A 14,163-nucleotide genomic window follows, 5' to 3' on the forward strand; every position below is an offset into this window, starting at 1 on the left:
GTACCATGTTGTGTTATGTACTCTGGGATAACAGGCTGCAACTACTGTAAATACACCCTGACTCACTCTGTAGATGTTCATCAGTGGAAAGAGGTGGAGTTGAGTGCCTCGTGCCTTTTATAGTGAGATACCACCCCTGAGTGCCCTGCCTACTTTCTTATATATCATATCTGTATATCATTATCTGCATGTCTGCATTTCATGACAAGGTACTGATTAATTTAATGGCAGGCCACATTGTCATTGTTTCCTTCTGTTTGACAAGTGTCAAATTAACAACCAGGCTGACTACTAAACTGGAAAGCCAGAGGCAGGAGGCCATAATTGGGGAACTTTGGGGACATTTCCCAGCAATTATGGGTGACGTGACAGGATGAGGGAAGCCAATGGAGATTGTGGCATGGAAAAGCCAGTGCTTTGTGCTTGGGGGTGGGATAAAGTCAACATTAATTGCAGCATAGAGAGAGCTTGGTGTTCTGGCTTGGAGGAAGGGCACCTATAATGGAAATGCTATGATTGACAGAGGGGAGGTTGATGGCTTCCTTGAAGGGCCAACTGGTGGAAGCATTCCTGCTTTTCTTGACCCCACAAGGAGTGCTGGAAATGACGTTTAGTTTGGGGATCAAACTATCCACCCTTGCCCCCTTTCCCTGGCGAGTATCCTGAGCCCTGGGAAAGGAAGTTTAAGGAAGGCTCCAAATTGTCCTGTGGGTGCCAGAGATAAATATATTATTACAGTGTTTTTGTCTGTCCATGGTGTGATGTCTGGACACCATGAAGCTCTCATAAGAAGTGCCACCTGCCATCAGTATTAACTATCCCGACCCGCTCCTGGCCATCATGATTCTGCTTGTAACAAGATTATTAATTCTACTAACAGTGTGCAATGCTGATCCCATATCTGGTGTTTAGATCAACAATCATATTCCTCCTGATGAACAAGTTAAGTGCCCTAATACTCAAACACTGATGTGACAGGTTTCCATTTAGTAAAATTGATTGAAAACTATAAATTAAACTCGATTTCCAAAAGCTCCTAGTTGTCATGAATATTTATATTGAAAAATTTAAGGAAATCACTGAATTTAAAATTAATAAACACAAACAGTCAAAATCTTGATGAGGAGAGGGGAGTTTGTAAGAATTTGTAATACTAATTTTGAGTTTATTATTGGTCAGTAACATCTATGGATTAGATTCTTTAACCACAATTTAAATTAAATGGTTTATTTGAATTTCTGTTAATGATACAATGGGCAATCCAGGCAGTTGGAATACTTCACAGCTGTTGTTTGTGAGGAATTCCACTTAATGGTTTTAGAATGATAAGTTTGTTGACATAACACGAAAACTTATCATTGCAACATTATTGGTTAACAGCTTACCATTATCACAACAGGGGGTTGTCAAGTCAGTTTGATTCACATTTCAAATAGATTATTAAAGGATTAGCTGTCTTTGATGTGGAGTTATGAATACAACTGTTTGTTTTTAGAAGGTTAAGTACGGGTAAGTATTTCAAGGGACGTAAATATTTTGAATGGGCTTTGATGAATTGGAGTGTTTTTCATAAATGTAATAGATGATTAGAACTTTATTTTATTTCATCTCAACATGGCTCCCAAGGTCTGCCCATGATTGGCATGGAGGGAATAAGGGCCAAGGGTGGTGAATGGATAGGCATTAAGGTGGCATAAGGAGCCATGGGTGGCAGGCATGGGAAAAGTCCCCGAGGCCAAGATTAGCCTTTTAAACAGTCTGCCTCAGCACTTGGCAGCCTGTGTGACCACCTCCAATTTGCATACAGGGGCGATAGACGTTGTTTGCAGTTATATGTTTGTTTATAAAAACTGTCAAACTGTAATATTCAAATAATTATTTTGGAGACAGCTTCCTCCCTCATGCCATGCTTGTCCAACACCATAATCTGCAAGTTCTTCTCTAAGCCATCCTGACTTGGATATATATCACCATTTCCACAATGTCACAGCGTCACCGTGGGTGCATCTACATGGATTGTTGCTATTCAAAATGACAACACACCACCACCTGCTCAAAGGCAATTAGGGATGAGTAATTGATGCTGGCCTAACCAGTGATGTCCACATCCCATGAAAGAATAACAAAAGAGACAGTTGTCAGGCAGTCATTTGTGAGTGGAGACTCCGAGCACTGGTGCTAGCAGTTTGAAAATTGGCGTCTTGGGTTTACCAATGGTATCACATAATTCCAAAGAACTTACCAATAGCAGTGGAGAGTTGATGTCAATCTGGTCATACACAGTAAATATTTCTTTCACTTTTATTCTAATTTTCCATGGCCTGTGCAGTTTGGCTGTCATCCAATAGCTCACATTGCCATGAGCACCTTTGAAGGTGGCAGGAAGTGGCGGTCTGACAGGGAGAAAAGGCATCATGGTGCATCAGTGACACATAATAGAATACTAATCTAAATGGTTTAACATCAATAGAATAATGTGCAATACTACAGCTATCCAAATCAGTCTTGCAATGATACTACGGGTGGGATTCTCCAATCTCGACCGTTATGGGACCCGTTGTGAGCAAGAATGGAAAATTTGTCCTTCCAGCCAAATCTCCATTCACTTTCAGCAGCATCGGAAAATCTCAGCCGCGAAAGACGACGGAAGATTCTGGCCTCGTTATTCTTCCTCCAATCGGACTTTAGTACTATCACCACTTGGATTTTGCAGTTTCCAATTCATTACATAGAAAACAAAATTAAGCATTGAAACAATCCATGCTCCACTGGAGTCTCTTCCAATATTTCATTATCCAGCTATTTAAGAATAACCCCTATTCCCTTCTCCTGGATATCCTTTATCTCCCATATCCAGCTCAGCACTTCCAAGATCTCTCAAGCATGGAGGGGGTGATTGGAATGTACTTCTCTCTTTGTTGAGGTTGATGTTTGTAAACAGTGCAGATACTGCACTTGTAGTGTTACTCATGCATGAATGAAGCAAGGCAAACAGCTGTGTTTGCAGAAGCTGTCAATCACACTAAAAGAAATGAATGAATGGCTTGCAGCTAAATAGGAGGGTTCTAAACACAGGTCACTTTTCATCTTTCCAGGAATGGACACATGATACTTCCTCTGACTGAACCAGCAGGTGTATGCCCAGGTGGGTGTTACAAGTGATCTTTTTCAGGTCTGCTTTCTAGCTTCCAGACAGGGGTCTCTTTTCTGGGAGAGGCATCCCTTTAGTTAGAGGGTCTCGGGGGGGGGGGGGGGGGTCCTTTATTTAGGGGATTCCTTTAGTTAGGGAGTCTCGGGGGGGGGGGCACCTATTCGGGGGGGGGGGGTTCTCCTCCCTATTCATGGGGTCTCAGTGAGGCAGGACTCCCCATCTAATAGATCTAGGGGGGGGGGGTGGGTGGTGGCGGCTCTTGTGTGGACTTTGCAGGCAACTACCGTAAGGGGTTACCCCCTTGGCCCTTGGTAAGATCCACTACTTTGGGGCCACACTGGTAAATACCAGTATTAATCTGCGTCCACATGACTCCCGGCCCAGAGGACTGGAGAATCAAGAGGTCCCGGAGACTCTGGTGCCGAGCTCGCTAAGTGGATGCAAATGGATCATTCGACCCACTTTCATCCAATAGCACCCTGCCACTGGTAAATTCTGCCACTAACGAGGGGTGGGAGCATTGCAGTTGGTTCGGTGACCGGCGTGAAGCTCAATTTTGGCCAGACGCCCGATCGCGATCCATGTGCCAGTGTTGCGGGGTGGAGTTTCCAGCCTTTATTCTGTGTGATGGTTTTATTAAGGGCCAAATATGAGTCTGTGAGACAATAATTAGCTGCATAAGAGTGATGTCACATTCAAAGGGTGATGTCACTTTATTTTCACGACCCCTCATGCCTTGTAATCTTGACCCTGCTTGCACTGCTCCTCGTGCCCCTGCTTGTGCTGATGACGTCAGTGACAAGCAGATGAGCGGAGCTGGAGTGCATGTTGGTGCCCATCCTGCAGTAAGCCTGGTCTCCAGTCATCTCAGATCTCCCCGTCACTGGGCCAAGACCTCGCTCCATTGGGACTGCGTGGTGGTTGGTGTGCAATGCCCACCCCACAGCCACGCACAGGCATCTTCCACCCCAACCCCACTGCACCCACCCAAATGAATTTTGGGACCTACAATGTCAGGACCCTCACGGCCAACCCCAATTGCAACAGACCTGAACGTCACACTGCCTTCATAGCCGGGATGCCACAAAATTGACATCTCTGCCCTGAGCTAGACAACTGGCAGGAGACAGCCAGCTTTATGGACAAGGTGGTGAATATCCCTTCATCTGGAAGGGCAAACCAGAAGACGAAGAACGCGGTCTCTACGGGGCCAGCTTCGCCGTAAAAAAATGAGTTGGTCGGACAGCTCAACAGGCCCCCTGTGGGGTGAGCGAACGACTCATGACCCTACGGCTCGCCCTGGCCCAGAAACAGCACATCACAGCCGTCAGTGCCTACGCCCCAACCTTAGATGCAACGGCCGAGACAAAAAGAGGCGTTCTATTCCAAACTCGATCAATCGCTGTCCTGCAACTCAAAGGGAGACAAGCTGATTCGTCTCGGTGACTTCAATGCTAGAGTCGGGAAGGACATAAACCTTTGGAAAGGCATGGCAAAACAAATGCAAATGGAGTCCTCCTCCTGACAAAATGTTTAGAACATGGCCTGGTCATCACAAACAACCTGTTCCGCCAGAGGGAACAATAATAATAATCTTTATCGTCACAAGTAGGCTTACATTAACACTGCAATGAAGTTACTGTGAAAAGCCCCTAGTCGCCACATTCCGGCGCCTGTAAGGGTGCACGGAGGGAGAATTCAGACTGTCCAAATGGCAACACCCCCACTCCCAAGCATTGGCGCCTAATGGACTATATCATCAGGGCAGGGCAAGGGATCGCAAAAACGTCCGCATCATTCACGCCATACCCAGTACCGGCGACTGCTGGACTGACCACCGACTAATGCACTCTACCGTCTCCATCACCCTGGCCCAAAACTGACACAGGCAGAAGCTTTGCTGCAGGAATTCAATGTGGCTGGACTCAAAGACCCCGAGAAGAAAGAGCGACTCAGCCGGTGCCACACAGCTAACCTGATGACAACCAATGAGTCTGAGCCACAGAATGTCCACAGCGCCTGGTCCGTACTAAAAGCCACCATAGTCAGCACCTGCGAGGAGACGCTCGGACTCTAGATCAGGAAGCACCAAGATTAGTTCGATGAGAACGATCAGGAGATCCAGGAACCCCTTGACCACAAACGCAAGGCATTCCTGAACTGGCAGCTCCAGCAAAACGCAAGTGAGAAGAAACAAGCCTACAGGCAACTGAAAGCTGAGGTGCAACAAAGAACTTGTGACGTAAAGAACAAGTGGCGGGTGGAAAGGGCACAGAAGGCTCAGCAACTCACCGACAACCATGGTTTCTTCACCACAATCAAAACCATCTGCTGTCCGAGTACCCAGGGGCACATCCCACAGAGCCAAAAACGGAGACGTGCTCATCAAAAAGAGGCAGTCAATGCCCGCTGGAGAGAGAACTTAGAAGACCTCCTCAACCAAGATACAGCATTCGACACAAGCGTCCTCACTACCATTCTGCAACACGCTACCCGTCACCATCTCAACGCAACCCCAGCTCGCCGCGAGGTTGAAAAGGCCATCCGTCAGCTAAAGAACAACAAGGCCTCTGACGCAGATCGAATCCCTGCAGAAGTACGAAAATGCGGTGGAGATACACTCGACAAGAATCCACAACCTCATCACCCTTGTCTTAAAGGAAGAGCACATGCTGGATGACCTCAGAGATGCCTTAATTGAGGGCGGCATGTGGCGCATTGGATAGAACTGGGACTGCAGCGCTGAGGACCCGGGTTTGAATCCTGGCCTTGGGTCACAAGTCTGTGTGGAGTTTGCACATTCTCCCCATGTCGGTGTGCGTTTCACCCCCACAACCCAAAGATGTGCCGATTAAGTGCCAAATTGCCCCTTAATTGAAAAAAAAAAAAATAATTGGGTACTTTAAATTTATAATTTTTTAAAAAAGAAATACCTTAATTGTGACCATCTTCAAGAAAGGAGACTGGTCTGACTGCAGACATTACATTGGGATTTCCGTATTCTCCACCACGGGAAAGGTAATCACAGAACCTCAAACACCTCCTCCCAGTAGCTGAAGAGCTTCTCCCGGAGTCTCAATGCGGCTTCCGCCCATCAAAAGGCTCAGTGAACATTATCTTTAGCGCCCGACAAATCCAGGAAAAGTGCAGGGAGCAGCATCAACCTCTGTACATGGCCTTCTTCGATCTTGCAAAGGCCTTCCACTCTGTCAACCGTGAGGGATTGTGGAACATCCTCAAATTCAGCTGTCCCCAGATATTCGTCACCATCCTCTGCCAGCTCACTGATGACATACAAGCAGTGATCCTCATGAACGGAACCACCACAGACCCAATACATGTGTAAACTGGAGTCAAACAGGCCTGCGTCATCGCACCAACACTCTTCTCCATCTTCCTTGCAGCAACTCCACCAAGTCGCTGGAATAGAGCTAACTATTGGACAAGTGGAAACAGTTCATCCTCTGATAGCTCTCGGCTAGAACCAAGACCACCTCAACTTTTGTCATCGAGCTGCAGTACGCAGATGATGCCTATATGTGCACATTCAGAGGCCGAGCTACAAACCATCATCGACACATTCACCAAGGTATATGAGTTAAAGGGCCTCAGTCTAAATATCTGGAAAACAGAGGTTCTCTACCAGCCCGCTCCTGCCACACAAAACTGCCCCCCAACCATCAAGATCCACGGTGAGCCCTTGGACAATGGGGATCATGTACCATTCCTCGGGAGCCTCCTCTCAATGCAAACAGACATCAATGACAAAATTCAACATTGACATCAATGCACCAGTGCAGTCTTCGGCTGCCTGAGGAGTTGAGTATTCGAAGACCGAGACTGAGACCTCAAACCCAGCACCAAGCTCATGGACCAAGCCGTGGGCCCTGTATGCATCAGAACATGGACAATGTACAGCAGACACCTAAAATCCTTGGAGAAATACCACCAACACAGCCGCCACAAAATTCTGCAATTCCACTGGTAGGATAGTTGTACCAAAAGCCTAACTCTCAGGCAAATATCCCAGTATCGAGGCACTGGTCACGCTCGACCAGCTGCGATGCCCGACACAAGACTCACAAAACATGTGCTCTCCTCCGAGCTCCGCAATGGCAAGCAATCACTAGGAGGACAGAGGAAACACTACAAGGACACTCTGAAAGCCTCCCGAAATAAATGGAACACCCCCATTGACATTTGGGAATCACTTGCCTTCGAATACACAAGCTCGACGAAAGCATCCGCAAAGGCACCAATCGCCTTAAGCATCAGAGGGTGGAGAATGCGGAAGCCAAGTATAGATAATGGAAGGAGAGTGCAGAATTCTCAGGGAAGGTAACCAAAACTGCATCTCACCCACCCACCTCATCAAACAGCACCCACTAAACCTGCGGCAGAGTCTGCAGATCCAAGATCTGACTACTCAGCCACTGTAGAACCTACCTCCCTGGAGTGTTATATTGAAGGCCTTTAATTTTGCTCTTTCCTTCAGTGGAAACATTTTCTCAATGTCTACACTATTGAAACCTTTACTAATTTTAACAACCTCGATTAGGTTATCCCCAGCTTTCTCTTTTCAAAACAAAAGAGACCAAGCCTGTATATCCTTTCCTGTTCACTCTAAGATTGAATTTCTGTTCCCATCTTCCGCTAGTAGGTCAGAGCAAAAGAAAATATATTGTTGGCTGAAAGCCCTTAAACAGGGTCATTGAGACTGTACGGAGTAAGTCTGCTAGTCAGTGTAACCTCTTTCATGCCATTAACAGTCACATACGTGAGACAAAGCTTAATGACTTCACAAGTGACCAATGCAAGTTCCGTTGTCGATTTACATCCTGTACTGTTAACAAAGGGCTTATTCCTTTGTCTCCCATGCTCTTTCTCTATTCACTTGGGTCACAGAGAAATTATTTATGCAAACAATAAAGCACAATTTGAATATATATCCATTCTATTAACTCAGATTTTGCCACAAGGGTTTCTGCCAGTCCTCAAGGATAGTGCATTTTAAAAAGACAATGAGCCGAGCTTCATCATCATGAGATGCAAGTATGCAAAGCAGGAAAAGGTAGTTTCCTTTACAATCCTTTAATAACCTGTTGTTTACTTCCGCCAAAGGAGTGTGGCAAACAGTCACCAACAAAGAGGGCAAGGGTGTCGGAGGAAAAACACCAATACTGAAAATTCAGAATCTACACATACAAGAAAATCTTGTTTTTCTCAGCATGGTGAGAAAAATTCCTTCCTCTATCAAAACCAATAAAAAGAGCCCAAAAGATTATTCAGGGGACCTTGCTGTGTACTTCTCGGTTACAATCACGGCTCTCATATTAATAATGACTGCACTTCAAATTAAATGATTGTGAATGGTGAGGGAGCAATGTGGACACATTTGCATCTATAAATTGATGCACATTACTGTTGGGAAGGTCAATGTTATGAGTGGGCAATACAGATATTTATCAAAATCAAAACAAAATTATATTTCTGAATCCCGGCTCAATCATAGCACACATCACACCCACGTCAGGTGGATGTCGGCTCAAGCCCTATTTCACCACCCAGAGATTGAGCAATATGATCAGCAGGTTGTCAAAAATCACTCTGTAGCATGCAGAGGACACCGATTTCCAAGATGCAATGAAAGGTGCCAGGGAGCCATTATGTCTGGTGTTGCTGTTGGTCACCCAACAAGCAGTATGGAAGGTCTCCCTGATAGCGACATATACTCTGAAGAAAGTGGATAACTGGGGTGTATGTGTATCGAAGGTGGTGGGGAAGGTTAAGAAAGTGGTTAAAATGGCATATAGGGTTTTAGAAATAGAGCCATAAAAGTGCAAAATAAGTGAGGTAACAAAGAACCATTGAGCTTTGTTTTAGTTGGACTAAATACGGAGGAATTAATGAAGTATGATCATAAAGTGGGTCCACTATGCCCACCCGAACATGATAGTGAGATGTACACTGCTTTGAAGCTCAAACCTTGTTGCCATAGAGTGTGCTGTAAATGTTGCACACAGACCACACAAGTGTTCATGCCCATTTCCTGTCTAGCTGTACTAATGGTCAACTATGTCAAGGGTGCTAGTTTGGCTCAGTTGGCTGGACAGCTGGTTCATGATCCAGAGCAAGGCCAACAACAGAGATTCAACCTCCTATATCAGCTGAGGTTATTCATGAAGGCCCCGCTTACTCAACTTTGCTTCTTGCCAGAGGTGTGTGATCCTCGGGTTAAATCACCACCAGTGGGCTCTCCCCCTGAAAGGGGAAAGCAGCAAATGGTCATCTGGGACTTTGGCGACTTCACTTTATTTTAATATCAACTGTCATGACAAAAGAAGACATGGTGCTGAGAGGAAGCACAATAAAAGGTCTTTTGAAAAAATTTAAGAGGTGCTGATACCCCCTGATATTTTAGCTCACCATGACCCAGAGCTACCCAGTATTATTGCTGTAGATGTAACTTCTACAGGATACTTACAAACACTTATGAAGCACCATTTTGGTTTTACCTGGAATATTCAGTCTAATCAAATTTTAGAAAGGATGTGAAAGCCTTCGAGAGGCTGCAGAAAAGATTTGAGAATGGTTTCAGGGATGATGAGCTTCAGTTACATGGATGGATTAGATAAGTTGGGGTTTGTAGAGAACATCGAAGTGCAATTTGAAAGACATACTCAAAATCATGAGGGGTCCAAACAGAGTTAACAGGGAGAAACTGTTCCCATTGGCAGAAGGATCAAGAACCAGAGGACACCAATTTCAGATCACTGGCAAAAGAGCGAATAGTGACCTGAAAGAACGAACTGCGACCTGAAGAAATGTTTTTATGATCAGCGAATGTATGGGAACACCACCACCTGCAAGTTCTCCTCCAAGCCACATGCCAAGCTGACTTGTAATTATATTGCCATCCCGTCAATGTTGTTGGGTCAAAATCCTGGATTCCTTTCCTAAAGGCATGGTGTGTGTTCCTACACCACATGGAGTGTAACAGTTCAAGAAGGCAGCTCACCACCACCTTCTGAAGTGCAATTGGGGATGGGGTATAAGTGCTGGCCTAGCCAATGATGCCCACATCCCATGAACAAATAATTTAAAAAGAACGATTAAGATCTGGAATACACTGCCTGAGAGTATGGTGGAGGTTGCTACAATTGGGTTTTTAAAAAGGGGAATTAGATTAGCACTGGAAGAGAAAACGTTTGCAACGCTACAGGAGACTAGCTGAATTGGTCCTGGCGATGTGGACACGACAGGTTGAATAACTTCCTTCTGTGTTACACCCATTCTATGATTCTAATTGGATGGACGGGCTAGACGTACCAATCTAAAGTGCTGTCAGTACTTTGTTAAATTATACTTATACTAACTCACGTTTGTGGAAGCACAAGGCTGAATGGATATGCATGTCTGCCGGGAGGTAGAACAGTAACTTGTTCAGAGCCATCTGAAAAAAGGCAAATATCAATGAGTTAGTATTTAGAAATACCAAATGAAAGTCATTCATGAGCTACATAGAAAGCAATAAAGGAAGCGCATAATTGCTGGGATCTCTGCCTCTCAGACAGTTCTGCAGACAACATATGGTACCGTGTTGGTAATGTAGGAGACTTTAAAATTGGATCTTGATGTAAGAGAAAAATTGTGGATGCACAATCTTTTTCAAAGATTATTGGCCCTTAGAGGACAAACAAAAGGAAGTGCATCAATAAACGATTTTCTTTTCCGAAGAGTGGACCACCCGAGAGAAAAAAAAAGAGGGAAATAATTTATTGCAAGTGTCACTGAAAACACTCATTGTAAATGGCCACGAAGAATGCTTCTCAGATATATTCATAGCATTACTGAGCTTTGTTAAACACGGGGGAATTAATGAAGTATGCACAAAATGGGCACAAAGTCTACTATATTCAGTCTTATTGCTGCAGATGTAATGTGTACAGGATACTTACACACATATGAATAACGAGCAGGATTAGGCCATTCGTCCCTTAAAGCCTGTTTCACGATTTGATTAAAACATGACTGATCTCCACTTTCCTGTTTATGTCCTATACCCTTTGGTGCCCTTGTTAGCCAAGAATGTATCTCACTCAGGATTAAAAATATTCAATGGGCTGCCTCCATTGCACTCTGAACAAGAGAATTTCACAGCCTAAAAACTCACAAGGGAAAAAATGTCTCCTCATCTTCATCTTAAAAATGGGAGGCCGCTTATTTTTAAAACTGTGCCCCTACTTCTCCTCTCTCCACAAGGGGCAACATAATTTTCTCATCCACCCTTTCAAGTCATTTCAGGATCTTGGCCGGGATTCTCCGCCGGCGTGATTCTCCGTTATGCCGGCACCCGGGAGTTTCCCGACGGCATGGGGCTGCCCCACAATGGGAAACCCCACTGACTGGCCGGCGTAATGGAGCATCCCGCCGGCCGGTCGGGGCAGAAATGTGGTGCAGCGGGGCGGAGAATCCCCCCCAATGTTTCAATAAGCACTCTCTCATTCTTCTGAACTCCAATGGATGCATTACCTATTTAATGGAAACCTATTTTAAGAGCATCTCTTTCTAGTTCGAGAGCTACCTTCGCATAAACATTGCCAAGAGAACCAAGAGAAATAGGAGTAAAGCTTTACAAAATTTGCTACATCGAGACCTTACAAACCACAGGGTTTTCTTTTGTGAGCCCAGTCTCTGAACAAACATCATGCAATCTATTGTCTGCATCAGCAAAACTTTCAGCCATCTCTCCCTTGTACCCTGGAATTGCTTTCCTAAACTCTTCTGCTTGCTCATTTTTTTTCATCTTTGGATGTCTCTTTAACAGGGACATATTGAAGCCATATTTACAATAGTGTGTACAGTTTTGGTCCTTTTATTTAAGGAAAGATATAAGATCAGGATGATCGCAGGTATGGAAGAACTACCGTATGAGGAAAGATTAAACAGATTGGGTCTGTATTCCTTGGAGTTCAGAAATATCAGAGGTGATACGATCAAACACAAGATTCTTAGGCGGTTAGACAGGGTAAATGTTGGGAGGATGTATGACCAGAGAGCATAGTCACAGTTTAAGTGGGTGCTCATTCACGATGGGTTTGTGGATGAATTTCTTCTTTCAAAGAATGGTGAATCTTTGGAATTCTTTACACCAGGAAGCTGTGGAGGCCGAGTCCTTGAACATTTTCAGGGCTGAGGTCGATAGGTTTTAATGAGCAGGTTTTAATGAGCAGAAGTAAGGGTTACAGAGATATGGCAGGAAAGTGGACTTGGTGAGTGTTAGATTAGTCACAATCTCATTAAATGGCGGAGCAGGTTTGAAGGGCTGAATAGTCCACTTCTGTTCCTATTTCTGACGGTCTTATCATTTTTGCCTTGGAGTCCTGCTCGGGGCCTTTAACCCCCCTGCGACCCCCAGTAAAGTGCCCTGAAAGCTTTGCTGTGTGAAAGCAGTATAAGCATCCACATTATTGCTGCCATTGTTATTATGATGCTTGCAATTCCCTTAACCAATCAACCAAGTATTCAATTTCATTCTATTCACAAACCATAAGAAGGGAAAACAATTACTGGTACATTTATAGGTCAGCGTATTTGTTACTAATGGATGTTGACGTGATGCCATAAGAACTGCTCGTTCTGGCATTCAGTCAGAAATTCTTGAAGCTGAGGGATTTAAACACATGGCTTTGAGTTTTACACAGACGACTTTGCCACTTTAATGTAATTCCTCCCACTATCCTCTCCCTAGTGGCTGTCCTCCCTCGTTGGATAGGCCATCAATTCCAAAGTCTGCTGAAAGTACTTTTGTAATCATTACTGGACAGTTGTTTGCGTGCACAAGTTTTTTCTTTGTATCTCTGCTTCATGTTTACCATTGCCAAGGCTGAAAATTCACTACATGATAAACTGATTGGGAGCTGTATTCTTTCAGATACAAATAGATGGAAAGTATAGACCAGTTTGCTGCACATCCCGTCAACTGACAGGGACTGATTAGAGATATGCAATGTTACAGTAAGAAGCATTATCTGTTACATGCGCTTGTGAAAAGTTTGCAAGTTCTTTTTGCAGGCTCCACTTCAAGATAGAGACAGACCTCAAACCCGAAGTGACACTCTCACATATCATGGAGTTGGCAAAATATCTCTGTATCTGTACCATGCTTCAGGCAGATGGTGATGAGGTTGAGTGCAAACACAGTATGTTCCAGAAAGGTAAGACCTGAATAGGGTTGATGTAGCCCTTGTTGAAAGGGTAGAAACCATTGCATTGACAACAAAGAACAGTACAGCACAGGTACAGGCCCTTCGGCCCTCCAAGCCTGCACCGATCATGATGTCTGTCTAAACTAAAACCATCTGCACTTCCAGGGTCTGTACCCCTTTATTCCCATCCTATTCATGTATTTGTCAAGATGCTTCTTAAAAGTCGCTATCATACTTGCTTCCATCAACTCCCCTGGCAGTGAGTTCCAGGCACTTACCACCCTCGGCGTAAAAACCTTCCCTCGCACCTTAAACCTATGTCCATTAGTAATTAACTTTTCCACCCTGGAAAAAGAGCTTCTGACTATCCACTCTGTCCATGCTGGCCAATTCTGTAAACTTCTATCAGGTCGCCCCTCAACCTTCGTCATTCCAGTGAAAGCAATCAATCAATCAGAGTTTATCCAATCTTTCCTCGTAGCTAATATGCTCTGTGGTGTTGGTTGCTCGGAGGTACAGATGAACCAACACGGTTGCGATTGGTACAACGCAGTTTTATTCCAACTTGTTATTTACAGATCTGTCTTGGTACTCAGCACGTGGTGACTGTTTGAGTGTCTTTTTAATCAGGTCCTGTCCTTGTCCTGTCTCCAGATCGACTGACCACCAGGTGTCGTGTTTCTTGTCTTATACTGTCTCTGTCCTTGTCTGTGATTGGCTGTCGTGTTATGTGTGCTAATTGGTCTGTCTATCATGATGTGTGTGTTTGAATATCATGACATGCTCCAGATCAGGCAACATCCT

General features: G+C 44.7%; 1 protein-coding gene across 4 annotated transcripts in view; it reads right to left on the reverse strand.

Moving 5' to 3' along the window:
- LOC140429376 (arrestin domain-containing protein 3-like) overlaps positions 1 to 14,163 on the reverse strand; it is a 96,629-nt gene that overhangs the window by 22,799 nt on the left and 59,667 nt on the right. For all 4 annotated transcript variants that reach the window (XM_072516270.1, XM_072516268.1, XM_072516267.1 and 1 more), the window contains exons 2-3: positions 10,532 to 10,604; positions 2,243 to 2,393 (exon numbers count right to left, since the gene is read on the reverse strand). In XM_072516270.1, the coding sequence (XP_072372371.1) occupies positions 2,243 to 2,393; positions 10,532 to 10,604 (224 nt within the window). The remainder of the gene's footprint in view (positions 1 to 2,242; positions 2,394 to 10,531; positions 10,605 to 14,163) is intronic.

The sequence above is a fragment of the Scyliorhinus torazame genome, chromosome 9 (assembly GCF_047496885.1).
Source record: "Scyliorhinus torazame isolate Kashiwa2021f chromosome 9, sScyTor2.1, whole genome shotgun sequence".
Lineage (NCBI taxonomy): Eukaryota > Metazoa > Chordata > Chondrichthyes > Carcharhiniformes > Scyliorhinidae > Scyliorhinus > Scyliorhinus torazame.